The sequence below is a fragment of the Lissotriton vulgaris genome, chromosome 1_1 (genome assembly GCF_964263255.1).
Source record: "Lissotriton vulgaris chromosome 1_1, aLisVul1.2, whole genome shotgun sequence".
Lineage (NCBI taxonomy): Eukaryota > Metazoa > Chordata > Amphibia > Caudata > Salamandridae > Lissotriton > Lissotriton vulgaris.
In genome coordinates, this window is record NC_141685.1 from 2049888391 (window position 1) to 2049904903 (window position 16513).

The 16513-nt window shown below is 42.0% G+C and overlaps 1 protein-coding gene across 1 annotated transcript in view; it reads right to left on the bottom strand.

Moving 5' to 3' along the window:
- The window catches only part of SPX (spexin hormone), a 134536-nt gene extending 120945 nt beyond the window's left edge, over positions 1–13591 (bottom strand). The window contains exons 1-4 of the mRNA XM_086938822.1: positions 13421–13591; positions 12376–12456; positions 12226–12283; positions 8185–8247 (exon numbers count right to left, since the gene is read on the bottom strand). Coding sequence (XP_086794948.1) covers positions 8185–8247; positions 12226–12283; positions 12376–12456; positions 13421–13426 — 208 coding nt within the window. The 5' untranslated portion in view covers positions 13427–13591. The remainder of the gene's footprint in view (positions 1–8184; positions 8248–12225; positions 12284–12375; positions 12457–13420) is intronic.
- Positions 13592–16513: the final 2922 nt, after the last annotated feature.

Consider the following 16513-nt stretch of genomic DNA (forward strand, 5'->3'; position numbering starts at 1 on the left):
AAAAAAGGGCAGGAAGTGTAGGGTGGAGAGAGGAGCGCAAAGTGGATGCATAACTATAGAGCCTTTGGTGTTTGGTACCCCAGGGGCTTCTAACCACAAGCATTGGCATAGCCAATAGGTCTCGCCTTTGAGACCTTTTAAGTGTTTGGCCATGCAGCACATTAATCTGGGTTCTACAACGTCTACAGTTAAGAGTTTGTTTTATTGTGTAGGAGGTGGCAGTGCATACCTCACACATTGCGGGGCACTCCCACTTCATGCTGGTCAACGGGCACAAGCTTGCCTGCTTACTGTGTGTAAGTGCACCTCTTACAGAGTTGTCTGTATTAAGCAAGCCTCAGGACTGAAAAACGGAGCAGGGTGAGCTTTAATGTCAATGTGCAAAATGCACGCGGCGTTAGTTTAGCAGGTTCTGTGTTCCTTCTGGAGAACTATCTCCCCACCAACAAACACAAGGAAGTGTACAAAAGGAAAACTGTTTTGTACATACGCATCTGATAAAAACAATATATAAAATATAGTCTGAAGTCTTGGAAGCCACTGCATGTTTTGATAAAAGCTCTGCTGAAAAGACAAACCACTTTAAAAAGAAAATGACGAATTGGAGAGAGGGAATAAAACAGATTTAAAAAGTGCCACAAAGAAAAACAAGAACACACTGGAACAGTAATGAAATGTGCAGTTAATTATAAAGAAATGCACGTTCAAAAAGTGGAAACGTGTAGTTAAATACACAGTAGTCTTAAAGATTAAACCATGAGAAGACAAAAATACAGTTATGTCATAAGCTTGCAACTCACGACCGCAGAGCACAGACACTTTAAAGGAATTATAAAAATTGTAAAAAGGATATTATTTTGATCGCCGAATTCTTGAGGCTTGGAGGATGCAGCAATGTAGCAGCTGCCTTTAATTGAAATTATTTTACGCAATGCTTACTGAGGTAACAAGGGGTCAAGCATAAACTGATTATATTTCCAGCAGAATAATAAACAAAATATCAGTGGGGATGATTGAATTTCTACCTCCTGGCTTCACCACTCGACAACTGTGTGATCATAAACAATTGCCTTAATCTCACTGCGACACAAATTCCTTACGCACCAAAACAGGAAGGTAACTTAGAAATGGACTACATAGTAAGCAACACTTAGCCACACTGTGACACTTCTAGAGGTGTACCTCTAGTCATCTCAAATAGAAGGCTACGTGACCACAGCAAGCAAGTAATTTAACACTTTGTGAATATACACAGAGGCCGGCCTGCACCAGAAACACTCGACTATCTCACCGCCCAGCGTGAATTAATTAACAAGCAGAAGAGCATTAAATGAGGCAAACCATGGCGGGAGCATACATTCCGAGTGGTATCCACGCTGCAGCATGCAGTTAGGCGGGCAACTAGAGCCAAATTCCAGGGGGGGGGGGGTTGGGGTTGGGGGGCGGGCATAGCTGAAAAATATTTTTTTTGGGGGGGGCCTAATTCTTCAAACTATAGACAGAGTGGCTGTAAAATGGAGTGAAAACACATCAAAAGCCTCATTTACAAGTAGATGGTCTTTTAAAGACCTGCTAAGTACTCGGGTGCCACTGCCATTAGATTGTCACCAGCCCCCAAAGCTGTCTCTGCCCGGGCTGTCTCACACGGGGGGGGCAATGGGTATTTCGCGCCTGGCAGCAGTCACGCAGAAATCATATCTAATGCCAACTGTCTAATAAGTTGGAATACCCACGTAATTTCTTTCCTTGTTGAGCCAAGTGCATCACTTCAGAGTCAATGGAAACGGAATTATTTTGACTAAATGCAGTCAGTGTGTGTGCACGGACTGACATGGCACCTATTAAGTCACGTTAGAGTGCTCAGTGCTGTGTATGCATATGGTACTTTAACCTGCTACCACCACCGAGGAGGTTATATGGTTAAAGTGCAAGATGGTGGAAGGCTCAGAGTGCAAATATGTAACTTTAAATTTCATATTTGCAAAGCCCGACAGGCGCAAAATTGGTCCGTGAAATAAAGAAAGTCAAAACGTAGGGGCAAATGTGAATGCAAAATTGCATCAATGCAACCTTTGTCGAATTTGAACAGCATCTGTAATAATGAGCTGACGAGCAAAAAAAAAAAAGTACGCCTCTCAGTAAAGTTTATGAGGGTGCATGTTAAGAATTCATGGAGGACGGAACGTAGACTGACTACCTCACAGGTTCAAGTCAGATGGAGTTTCTTGCTGCGCGAGGTAAAGCTGACAAGTCGCACCCGAGTACTTCAGGTCTTTAAAAAGACCATTCACTTGTTAACGAGGCTTTGTTATTTTTCTCACCCCTTCTCCAGACTGTGGGCAGTGTTACAGGACCTCCTCGTGAGAGCTGCCTTTTGTACACGGGACAGCAGAATTATTTCTTTGCGTTTCTTTGTAATGTCAGTGTCAAAATACCCGACGGCAGCATTGCAAAACTTGCTAGTATTTTGCCGTTTCTACATATAAATACAGACAATGGAAATATAGATTTCCGTCTGTATTTATATGTAAAAATCCGTAAAAACGGAAAACTGGGAGCCCTAATCATAGTACCAATCGAACAATATGCCTGAAATGCTGATATGCTTGCAAAATAGCGAAATATTAATGGGAATTTAGCAGGGTATTATCCTTTTTCGTGGAAGTATCATCGTGGCATAACAAATTGGAAGCTTCTTCCCTGTGATCTCACGCTTCATTCTTATCGTCTCCATTATTAGCGGATACGCTCTTGATTAGTTACTCAAGAGGATACCAGTCTTACCTTGAAGATTAGCTCTGAAGAAGCCTACGGGTGAAACACGTAGGCTGTTTCCTTGGTCTTCATTTATTAAGAACATTGGCTGTCGTTCTGTACATCTTTTTATCAACAGGATATAACGATAATAAAAATAAGGACATGTGTCTCTTTGGGTGTATTTAAGCATTGTATATTGTATCTTTATTTCTGCCTCTCTGTGTGCTCTTTGATTTCCCCGGGGTATTAGTGGCCTGGGAGGTGGGCCACATGCCCCCCTCCCCAAAATGTAAATTATTAAAAAATAAATTTAAAAAAGGCCGGCCCTGGGGGATGGGGTCCCAAGGGCCATAAATGGCCTAAAGGGGGGGGGCTCATATATGTTAAAAAATATTTTTTAAAGGGCCATGCCCCGTGGGATGGGGTCCCCGGGGCTGATTATGGCCTCTGGAGGGGGCCACGCGGCCCCCTTCCTGAACTTTTAATAATAAAAAACAATTTTGGGGCAGGCCCTGGGGGATGGGGTTCCCAGGGCCAAAATATTAGGAAAAGAAGGGAGGCCACACAGCCCTCCTTCTTAAACCAAAAAAAAGGAAAAACCGGCATTGCACCAGAGGCCACGCCCCCTTCTTGTAGCACTCTGCAAACACGCCCCCTGGCGCGTTTGCAGAGGGGAAATAAATTCCCCTTGAATACTGGGGGTCCCTGGGGGCCAACTAGCCCTCCAGAAGCCTCCAGTATGCGCCAGGGGGCTGCGTTGCAGAGAGGTGTTGAGGCCACGCCCCTTTTTACACCTCTCTGCAACCCAGCTCCGTGGCGCTTACGGGAGGTAGCTGGTGGGCTAGTTGCACCCCAGGGACCCTCAGTATTCAAGGGAAGTTAATCCCCCAACTTAAAACGCGCCACGGGGCGTGTTTGCACAGTGGTGAAGAGAGGGGGCGGGCCTGAGTTCAGATGTGTGCAAACACACCTGTGGCGCAGTTTAAGTTGCGGAATGTATTCTTTGTTAATCCTGAGGGTCCCTGGGGGCCAACTAGCCCACCAGGTACCTCCAGTAAGCGTCACGGAGCTGCGTTGCAGAGTGTTGTAAAAAGGGGCATGGCCTCTGAACACCTCTCTGCAATAGAGCCCCCTGGCGCATAATGGAGGTACCTGATGGGCTAGTTGGCCTCCAGGGACCCACAGGATTGAGGAGGAATTTATTTTCTAACTTAAAACGCGCCACAGGGCGTGTTTGCAGACATGTCACCTCAGGCCACGTGCAAACGCTCCCTATGGTGCATTTTAAGTTTGGGAATTAATTATCTTTCAATACTGAGGGTCCCTGAGGGCCAAATAGCCCAGCAGGTATCTCCAGTATGCGCCAGAGAGCTGCGTTGCGGACAGGTGTTCAGAGGCCAACCCCCTTTTTACACCTCTCTGCAACGCAGCTCTGTGGCGCTCATTGGAGATACCTAGTGGGCTAGTTTGACCTTAGGGACCCTTAGGATTGAAAGGGACTTAATCTCTCAACTTAGAATGGCCACAGGGCGCGTTTACACAGTGGTGAAGGGAGGGGACGGGCCTGACGTGATGTGTGCAAACACGCCCTGTGTCGCGTTTTAAGTTGGGAAAAAAATTCCACTTAAAACCTGAGGGACCATGGGGGCCAAGTAGCCCACCAGGTGCTTCCAGGAAGCGCCACTGTGCTGCGTTGCAGAGAGGTGGTGCAGGCAGTGCCCATTTTTACATCTCTCTGCTACGCAGCTCTGTGGCACTTACTGGATGTACTACGAATTCCGGTTTACTCACCTGTTATCAGGAGAGACCTCAGTGCTGCATCCTTGAACCCAGTACTGATCCTGAAAAGTAATTCTAACCATACTTACCAGTAACTTGAATTTCCTTCCATAGGCTAACATTGACTGGTTTCACTTGGAAATTCTTCTAAGTGTGGAATTTTGGAACTTGAAAATATTCACTTAAATCATCCGAACAACGAATTCCGATTTACTCACCTGTTAAGTGTCTATTTTCACAAACTACAAATATTCCTAAAAAATCGCCTGTATGACTTAAACGCATTCTTTCAACTGTTTACAGGAGATGCACCAGTGCTGGATCCAGGATCCACCACTGAGTAAGAAAAAGTAACGATAACATTACTTACCTGCTAAGTGAATTTCCTCCCATAGGATAACATTGGTGATTCTATGTGAAAAAAATGGTGTCAACTTTAAAATACAATAATATTCCTTAAAAATCACTACTGTAACCAACACGCTTTTACTCAACTGTTTACAGGAGATGTCCCAGGGCTGAATCTAGGTTCCAGTCCTGTGGTTAGAAAAGTAATCCATAAAGTAACTAATTACATTTAACTAGAAATTCACATTGAGCTCAATGTTGCATTGTGTTTGAAATTGCCCATTGCAACAACTGTAACTACTGTACTTAAAACACTATTGTCTATTTGCAAAGTATTTAAACTAAAGTAATTCATTCTGAGAAAGTATATTTTGTAATGTAATGTATAATGTAATTATAATGTAATTTAAAAAATAAAATATCTAAAAATAAATAGTTTTAAAAAATGTTGTAAATCAGTATCAAACAAATAAATATAACAATTAATTCATTTAAACATTTTCATTTACAAAACCTTTGAAATTCACTGAAAAAACCATAGGTTTCAGACATGTTATAGTTCAGAATTAGCATTTAAAAAACCTTCATAATTCACTGAAAAAAACATAGGTTTCAGGGGTGTTATAGTTAGCTGGACATTTCACTAGTACAAAACCATGGAAATTCCTCCGTTATAGTTAGTTCTACTAACTATAACTCGCGTGCACGCAATCCACTGCTGATGATGTCACATAATACATCATTCATGACATGGTCAGTGACATCACTGATGACATCTCAAATGACATCACTGATGGCGTCACTGATGACATCATCCACATGACAATCTGATACACCTCATCATACACTAGTATAACTTTTCAACACTCATTATAAAATATGGAGTACCATATTTGAAACCATTGACACACCAATACAAGTTTCTACAAACCCACTCAGTGATTCCAACATCTACACACATCTAAACACTTACCTATAGATTCACTCATACATGCTAACAAAGATCAATAGAACATTATTAAATATACTTATACACCTACATCAACATTACACACCAGCACACATTCTATTCAATTATGCAGTCAACCTACTCACTTATACAAACAATTGATCATACTTACATTTACTAAGCTACACACTTATACAAACACCACTTTATTTATTCATATAGATAGTAACTCATACATAGTGTGTTAGAAAATCGCTTTTACAAGTATACAGTTTTCGATACAGTCACTCATACAATCACTGAGTCTTAAGTATACTTATTTATTATAAACAACAACTGTCACATACACTGCCTTTAATATTTCTACTTTGTTGGACATATATCGTTGAGAAATAAATGTACTCATCAGCACACCCATAAAGAGTTTCACTCACCCAAACAATTGTTTCCACATGCAGTTTTAACCTCATATACCTACTAAATCAACTATTTACAGATCTTTGGACAGTCAAACACCTCTCACCCACCCACACACATATTCACTCTCCCATACAAATAGTCACTTAACTAATTAATAACTAATGTAGACTTTCACATATCTAGTAACCATGTTATGTAGTAGTTTACACAACAAGGGATACAGTGAAACAGATATTCACACAGTTTAATCACTATCCCATATATTTAGTGAGATACTTTAAATTAGTCACTTAGACAGTCAATCACAGTGCTACTAAATCCTCCATCCAGACACTTATACATCTACTCAGTCTTCAATGCAGACTGCTATATATATAATACTTATTTAAATATTGAACCAAACCACATTCACTGGATGATGTCATCAGTGATGTCATTTGAGGGAATATATATATATATATAGGAAGCTTGCTATCCGAGTATCCATTGATTACCTATCGGAAAAGCAATTCTCTGAGAGATCACCTAGTAAATAGCCATCACGAATCAAAGAGGAGAAAAAAGACGCCTGCTGTGGGATTTTATCCTTGCATAAAATGCAAGGCATGTAAAAACTCACAGAGAGTGAAGGAATATGAGGTACCAGGGAAATCACATAAGATGACAATTTCGAAACTGCTAAACTGCAATTCGGAATTTACTGTATACTGCCTGCTGTGCCCGTGCAGCAAAAAAACGTGGGCAGCACCACCAAGCAAACTAAACTCAGAATTCTTGAACACATGAGAGCCATAAATACAAAAGATCAGAGTTATCCGGTGGCTCGTCATTATGAAAAAATGCACAAAAGCAATAGCAATCTGTTGAGCTTTTTTGTGTTGGACCAGTTGGTAAAAACAGAAAGAGGAGGTGATTGGGTCAAGAAATTGAGAACCCTAGAGTCCAAATATATCATAATGCTCCAAACAAAGAATCCTGTAGGACTAAATAACGAAGAAGAGATGTGGGTGCACATTGGATGAATGAGATGCTTTCCCAATAATTTAACATGGCAGTAGGGAACTATCAGTCACCGTATGTTTTATGAAAGAAAGACATTTTTCCCCCTACCCTTCCTTCCCTCCCTTCCCTCCTTCTCCCAAAAATTGAAACTTGGTTTGAAACTGTCCTGCAGCAAAACCAAATCTCCGGTCCAGAGATGTCACGTAATGTATGGAAAACGAAACAGCCCATCCAGGGCAGTATCATTCAAATACACGTGACGAACCAGGCACATATATAGGCCGATCATAAGTACATCTATAATGTTGATCTATGATATGGATCTGATTAAATTATTAGCCCATTCAGGGCTTGATTGAGGGTAGAAATACTGATTTACAAGTATGATATAATACTCTGTATCAATAACAATTGCATATGTGCGAAAAACATTGTGATTTATACTTTCAGAATACATGAATGTTGATGTACATAGACATTGCAAGATGGCCGCGACATAACAATGAATGAAATTGATATGCCTTCTTTTATGTGGTTGTTTTTAATCATGTGACATGATGTCATGGTGAAGCTTTATTTAAACAAAAAAAGTCTCAGTCAGTCAACACTGACGAAGGCGGCAACGCTGAAACGCGTTTGTTGACTTGACATGTGTGTGAAGAACGCTTTTGAATAAATATGGCTATGGGACTACAAAGAACGCCCTGAGTGTCCTTGATTGCGGAGCGGTTCTAAAGAATTTGAACTGTGTGTTTTCGATATATATATATATATATATATATATATGTATATATATATATACCACAAAGGGCAATTCTTTACGACCTATAATGATTGAGTTGATGGGTTTTACATCACTGTGCGATACAATTCTACTCAGTTCTGAACATGCCTGCCTTCTTTCGAACTTTAAAAGTCATTCTGCTTACCCAGCTCCAATCTGTCATACAGGTCTTTCCTCTGGCCCTCGTCTGAGATGAACCGACGCCCCTCTGCAACAAAAAGAACAACATTAGCACTTAATGCTCGTGCATGCCAGGGTTATACCCTCGTCTCTGGAAGTCAAATAGTAAAAACTGTTGGTACACCCCAGGCATGTGGCAGTGGCATAGCGCAAGATGCCCCCCGCAGAATGAGAAACAAGACAGGACATACAAGTTTGAGGCAGTCATGAGGGCAGCAAGTAACTGCTTTCCCAAAATAACAAAAGACAAAGCCTGGTGCCGTCTAGCTCACTAGCCATCAGGAACAACAACGAACATTCATTGTTGTTCCTGATGGCCGAGAATTCGCTCCGTCCATCACCACGCTAATCAACCGATCGAATATTACCCAGTGAGCTAGACTGAACCAGGCTTTGTTTTCGCTACAGCCTTATTGAAACCGATCTACAGGCCCTTGTGCCACCTCTCCTCAGGCCTCAAGTCCTCAAGCCTGCCAGGACTGTGTACATATAATCTCCACATCCTCGTCTTGAAAAAGACCCGCCGTGACCAACAACAGGGGCACAGAAGGGTCGAAACGTCGACACATCCCTTTGGTCCAGAATGACCGGGTTTCCACACTAGGGAAGAAACTGCGGGATTTAAACAAAACTCTGGCCTTCTCTAAAGAAATATTTGTAGATAAAACCCTGTTGACACTGTATATATTGTTTACTTTGGCACTCCTTCACTATGTACAACTGTCACTTAATAGTATTTTGTACATAATTCGATTCCACGGTCCTTTTGAAATAACCATATTGCTCATAATGAAATGAAGGAATTCAGATAAACAATTGAGCACAGAAGTAATTAATTGAGTACTGTTGTTTTTCGTTTGTGTGTTGAGAGAGCATATTACATTTAATGTACTTTGAATTAATATCAGTCCTACCCGACAGAGCCTATATGATACTGCTACACCGAATTATGCCAGTGGTCACTGACTGGTAATGAGCGCAATCGGTTGATATAGATTCATTTTATTCTCTGCTCAATGGGCCCTCCTAACCAATAAATAAGGTTGCAAACATTTTAGGTCAAGCCAAGGTCTTGCATTAATAATGTCTCTAAAAATAAGAGAGGGGTCCTCCTCACCAAAGAGACAGGACGCAAAAGTGACAATAAGTCAGAAAAAACGTCCCTTTGGGTTATTCAGAAGCATACCATCATTAATGCAGGCAATATCACCAACAAGTGTCACAGAAACCAAAAGCTAATATACTTATGTTTTAGTCAATGGATCCTTTCTAAAAACATTAAAATACAATTTAAACAATCAATCAATGATAATAACAATAATCAATAAGTCACATGTGTGGAAAAAGTACATTCAAAACATGGGAGAATGCAATTAATGATTAAAAACTATGTGTAAAATACGTTGTGAGTGCAGTCATTTATCCCACCTCTTTATCAAGGAATACCCATGGGGTATGAGAAAGATAATATTGTTTTAAGGTAGGGAACTACTTGTATACTATATATATATATATCACAGAAGTCCCATGATGAAGGTGTTGGGAGATATTGAATCATTAAGCCTGAAGAAGGTGGTCGGATCAACTTATACCACCGAAACGCATCGCAACTTATAAGCACCAGATCGAATTGGTTCTCATTGATAAAATAATAGCAGTATATCATGACATGTTGAACCTTAAATGATTGTGGGTTTGGTGCTTTGTGTGTTTTAATTATTAACTGCTTCTCCCATGTTTTGAATGCTATGAGTACTATTTCACACATGTCAATTATTGATTATTGTGATAATAATTGATTGATTGTTTAAATTGTAGTTTAATGTTTTTATATTTAACAAAGGATCTATTGAATAAAACATATCTATATTAGATTTTGGTTTCTATGACACTTGTTGGTGATATTGGTTGGATGTTTATGGATGTGATATGCATTAATGATGGTATGCTTCTGAATAACCCAAAGGGAAGTTTTTTTCTGAACTATTATTTTCTCTGAATGCAAAGTTATTGTGTGTTTCTGGTTACTTTCTGTGCATAACTGAATTAAACTGCTTCAGGGGTGACCCTAACAGCACTGCCTTCCAGGTCTCATGGCACACTGAAGGAGCCCGTTCCGGCTGTAACCCTCCAAATATACTTGTCTGTGTGCATAACAATGCTGAATTCAATCATCTACTCAACATTCCACAAACCCATGTTGAAGTGATACAACAATCACTTTTGTGAAAATTCTCATTTTCGATTTTAAGAGGAAAATTGATACTGAACAATGCATCTAATTCCAAATTAGTCCCCCTCAAAGCCATCTTAGATGTCTGCTTGACACATCTCAGGAGAGAAGAAATCATTCCACATTCCCCCTTCCTATAAGGTCTTTATTGGCTCCCTCTCAAAACCAGAATTAACTTCAAGATGTATTTAACATGCACAAACCAATTGATTTTGGTATCCTCAAGCACCCACTAGCACCTGTCACAATCAATTCAAGTTGGATTTCCTAAGTTCACTCTTGCACCCATCCGAGTCATCCTACACATGGCTACACATATCGTCTCATGAGTGGAGAAATCAGACCACAATGCCACAATCTGGGAGATCTTCATTGACTTCCTTTTAATCCTAGAATCACCTCCAAGATGAGGACCACACACAAATCAATTCATCATAGTCTACCCACGTACCTCAAGGAAACGCTATGAACAACTGGATGGAAGAGAATCACAAGAGGCAACCAAAAACATCTAATAGAAATAACCAAATCCAAAAAGGTTACAATCATGACTCAGTCCTTTAAAGGTCCAGTACCTAGAATAAGGAAGTTGTTTGGAAACTCAAAACAACCCAAATCTAATCACTTCCCAAAAAAAGACAAAAAGCATTCCTCTAGAAACTCCACTTGACAGGCTAAGTCTCCCTCACTGCCGGAAATTGGCAAACTTCAATCCACCCGAAAGACTATATCATTCTTTTCGCTCTAGGTAGGGAAACCATATGTTTTCTACATTAAATAATGTATGCACTTGCTATAATAAGTAAAGTACTCCATTACCAATGTAAACAGGTCCGTGCTAGAAACTAAATAAATAAATGTTAATAAACAATTGCATTCGATCGAGCTATGAACTGCCATTTTCATAGAATGAAAATCCAAACGGTAAAGTACAGCAGCTCACCGCGTTGAACTTTCTGCAAAGACCACCCCAAAAACCTTAGGCACACAACACAGCACCAAAGCTATATAGTTCGCAAAGTGAAGTTGGCAAAGCAAGGAGGACCCTTCGAGCAGATATACCAGCAGGTTCAGGGGAGTGATATCCTTATACGAACAGAGCAAACCCTGCCTGGAAATCAAATATAAACAAAGCATAGAATAATGTATCAAAATAGGCAGCTAGTCACAGCAGTACAAACCACAGAATTCAAATCCCCACGGATCTCATAAAACAATTATTCTCATAGGAGTAAATATTTTGTATTTATTCAATAGCAATCACAGGAAAACATATTTACTTTTTAGACAATTAAAAGACATAGCTGAATAGCGAGATCTCTGGAATATGGGCCTGAACAAAAGCATTGTAGACAGCATATCATATTCCACTCGCATTGCTTTAAACGTCGGTGATTGGGATTTGCCCACCTATGCTTACTAGATAAGATTTTTTTCCAGTCCACCCATACAAAGGTAAAACAATTGCGACAATACATTTGAAATAGAAATAATAGTACAAATTCTAGTCAACAGTGTCTTTCATCTACCTAATAACTAAATAACGGAAAACTCCCATGAACGTCATTCTCCAACCCCGCGTAGAATCTGTGGAAGGAAACATTCGGTATTTCTTTTTAATCTTCCTAAAACAGATAACTTCACAGGACGTGAAATTAAAACTAACGATTGCACGTGCAGTTCGGATCTCTCTGGGCGCGGGGAGGGCGGCGGAGGAGTGCCCCAGGCAGCCAATCGATAATTTCATCATGTTTAAAAGGAGGTGGGACTTACGTGCGCCTTTCAGGTAAAGCATCGCCTGCGGAGTCCAATTTCGTCTCTGGAAGTGCCCCTTCGTGTAAAGAGAAGAGGGAGTGTTATTGGAGGACGGCATCTAGGGGCGAAAGGACAGGGGCTAAGAGAGAGTGAGGTAAAGGGCCGTACCTGAGGGGCGCTCCGGCACCGAGAGATGAAGGAAGCCGTCAGAAGCAGAGCCAGCGCGCAGGCAGCCAGCCGGGGGAGGACCTGCAGAGGGGAGCAAGAACAGCACACCTGGCGTCACAGCATTCCCATACATGGAGAGTGCCCCTCCCCCCACGCTCCTCGTCGGAAGTTCACCCAGTCTCCTTCCTTCTCCATCACCATTAAACACCCTGTCGCTCCCATGGGCGCTCTACGCTTAACACCATACACTGTCACCAATAACAGAGAAAAGTCCTATCAAAAAGGCTGTCAAAACCTGACATACATTTTATGACCCCCTTACTGGGTTTCTGCATTTGTTGGTATTGTTGGTAGCGCAGCAAGCATTGGAATTTGACCCAGTTCCCCAGGTCTGGTAGTAAAAAAATAATGAAGCATTTAATGTACAGTGGACCCCTCACACCCCTGGGACCTGGCGCCGCTTCATCGAGCTGAGACAGCTATGCCGTTGTAATTTGCTTTTTATACTTAACTTTCGTGATAGAACTAAAATAATGTGATGGGTCGCAATACACAGACACATATATATCACTTCAAAAAGTATCAGGTCTAATGATATTCTAATGTATTTAACAAAAAGTATTCGATCGGCAAATCCCAATACAAAATGTACAACAGAGGTAAGTGAGATGGTGTGCGTTAGCGGTGACTTAGTCTGCAGAGGTTAAATGGTGAACTTGGAGACTGATGTATGAGAAATGTATTGTATGACCTGTTCCAGTTTTTAGATTGAAGTACATATCACAAAACAATTGTTTGATTTTAAGTAATCACAAAATACATTATTCATTCATTCATTCAATACCTGGGGGTGGGGCTTTTGGAGTTCCCCTCTTACATTTTAAAACAAAATAACCTGTTCTGTAGTGCTAGATAATGTTGCCTCCTTTTAGCCGTTTCTCGGCGCTGGAGTTAGCTGGTGTTATTATTAACCAGCCGGTCACACAGGTGTTTCTGGTCAACGGTTAGCCCACTGAGCTACCTTGTGCTCGTGCCCCAGGCTTACCTTCATCTTCTGGCCCCTCACGTATCCTCTTGGTCCACGCGGGCTCGAGTAGAATGAAAGGTCTGTGACCTCCTCCGCATTGGGTCTCTTTTAAACCCTATGTGTGCACACACCCCTCTCCGCAGAGTGGGTGAACCCACAGGGACCAGTTGTCAGCCCGTAGATAGAGAGGTGGGAGTCGGAAAGGGCGGGGTGCGTTGATGGCCCCTGGGGGGGACTCCGACTTGCAGAGGAAGTGATTGAAGGGTGGGCACCGGGGCTCGAAGTCTAAGCTCTCAGAATTAATCAACATCGCTGCCTCAGCGTTGCCCATCAGCTTCTATACAGACGTCACTGACTTCCGCTGAATCGATGCACACTGAAAGAAACGTGGATAATTAGCCCGACGCGTGGATAACTTGTATTCACCTATAGCCACGATCGCAGTTCAACAGTGTCCAACCTGTACAACACTGCGCCAATGGCAGTCTAAACCTGCACGGCCATAGACGTCGGCGCTAGTATACCAACCACGAGTGAAAACAAGAAGTATTAATGTTCCAACCTTTGATTTAACACTGCTTTTATTTTTATGTCCTCGTGTTACTTTTTATCACATTTTACAATGTTTATTTTTCACATTGAAAAGCCTAAAACAAACCATTAAGAAAATAGGCAAGTTTAATTTTAAAGTTTCAAAAGTACGCTGAAGTCCACGTCTGAGTCTACATCGCAGGTGTAAAGAGCGTCAAAGAAACAACAGGGGACGCTTAATTGCTGCGTTACCTGACAGGGAGGGAGCAGGAGAGAGCATATCTACACTCTACAGAGACATGGCTCTCTCCCTTCTCCCTGGCGCAGATTTGAGCAGCCCTGCCCCAGGCGCACACAGTGCATAGTGCTAGGGCGCGTGCCTGAGTCTACCATAGGTAGGTACCAGCAGGGGCCTCATTTATGAAAAGTGACGCATCGCTGCGTGAAAACAGCGATGCGTCACTTTTCACTGCGCACTCCTTACGACATTCCTGATGCGTCATATTTAATGTATGACGCATCATGTCGCAAGGAGTTACAGATACGTCAGTATTTCTGACGTATCTGTAAGCGCAAAAGTGACGCATTGCTGGAGTGTGTCACAAAAGTGACGCAACTCCAGCAATGCATCCCGGCTTGCGTCAGTCTTACGCCTGCTGTGAGGCAGGCGGAAGATTTTGACGCAACAGCGTCCTAAAAGTAACGCAGTGAAATCTCATAGATTTCACTGCGTCACTATTACGAGGCTTTTTGCGGGGGAACGCCCCCTATGCATACATTATACCTGACGCAGGTATAATGTGGCGCAGGGGTTTAAAAAATGAGCATCTACCTAGATGCGTCACTTTTTAAATATGGCGCAACGAGGCGCATTTTTTACACCGCTGGTGCGTCACAAAAAGTGACGCACCGGCAGCGCAAAACTGACGCAAGGCCTTCATAAATAGGTTTAATACAGGAAGGGTACCCTTTCAGTACAAAATACTATGCTTGGACACACTTTAAACCTTTTCCTACTTTGTATGTGTGCAGCACAGTGCAGCACACATGCCAAGTCAGAAAGGCAAGGAGTAGTGAAAACGTTTCTCCTTTTAACACCTACTTTCCAGCAGCATTAATTTTTGGCCCTAAACCCTGTCAGCTTATGTTAGTAGATAGGGTTTCGCATCAAAAAGCATGGGTGGTTGCATGGGAACACCAATGTACCTCAGAAAAAAGGTTTCTGTTTCCAGATACCTGAGAGCCTAGCTAGAGGAAAGGACAGCCACTGCTCAATGTGGTTGGCTGTTGGAAGTAGTGTCTAATGTGTAACAAAGGAAAAATTGTTCCTTTTTTAGGTGTCCCCTCACTCACCGGGGTTGCCCCACGGTGACATGCTTCATCATTGGGGCCATCCCAGTCCTCTACGGGCTGGGGCGTGCTGCGACTTGCGGAGTTACGTAGGAGCACTTAAATGGACTATGTGTGGTGCATGTGTATTTGTGGGGAGTGGACTATGTGATGAAATTAAAAGTTACCTACCCAGTAGGTTACTAATAAACTTTATTCTGGCCTCTAGGTGGTAGTATTAAAAACGGGGTAGGGAGATAGGCTATCCTAAACTTAATGTGTCCAGATGTTCCTATCAACTCCTAAGTCGACATGTTTCGTGCATACCCCAAGCACTTCTTCGGGACTACACAGGGACCAGCCCTGTGTTCGCCACTCCTTACTCTATCAATGAGAGATTTGTAAAAAGATTTTTAAACTGCAGCAAACTCTATTAAGTGCATGCATTTATACCTACGTATTTTGTTTCCCAAAAACACGTGGTTCCTGAAAGATAGAAAACAACTTTAAAATTCAAGGGGTGGTTGGCCCCATTAGTTATCACACACAGTTTCTACCAGAAGTGATGTATTCTGTGAATATTGAACGCGAACTCATTGGCCGTGTTTTCATGCACAAAAACGTGATAGATTTAGTGCATATTTCGAACGTGGTTTTTAACACCTATCATAGTGTCACACCCATACATTCAACAATCATACACACTCATACATACTTTCTTTTGAGACCTAACTGGGCCCCATGGAGTCGGAGGGGTATCGGTATCCTCGCAACTCTAATGAGAGAGAAATAGAGTTGTTAAGTTCCCCAGCGTTGTTCGCTCCTTGGGCAGTGTCTCCGTTTAGAAAACGGCATTCCTTCGTGCTCTATTTCACTTACTTGTGCTCCGGTTACCTCCTGTTTTCAGGCACCTACTGTTTCTCCCTCCGGTCCGGATGTTATCGGACTGGAGGTACCGAGTGGTTTAAATGCTGCAAGCAATCGCGGTGGTCCCGCGTTGTTGAGGGGAACGCCCTTCGCGTAAGCTAGAGCGTGTGTTACTCCGCCCGTCTACGTGGCGGCCATCTTGGGAGTGTCGGTCTTCGTAGGTAGTCGAGTTAAGGTGTCTAACACGACTATTACAGCAGTTTGACACTTTTGAAACAATTTATGGTGTTCTGCAAAGTACTTGCTATATTATAAGGGTTTTAACCGTCAGTTTCAAAAAAATGAAAATGAAGTTCGTAAATTAAACTGATTACTCCGGTTTGG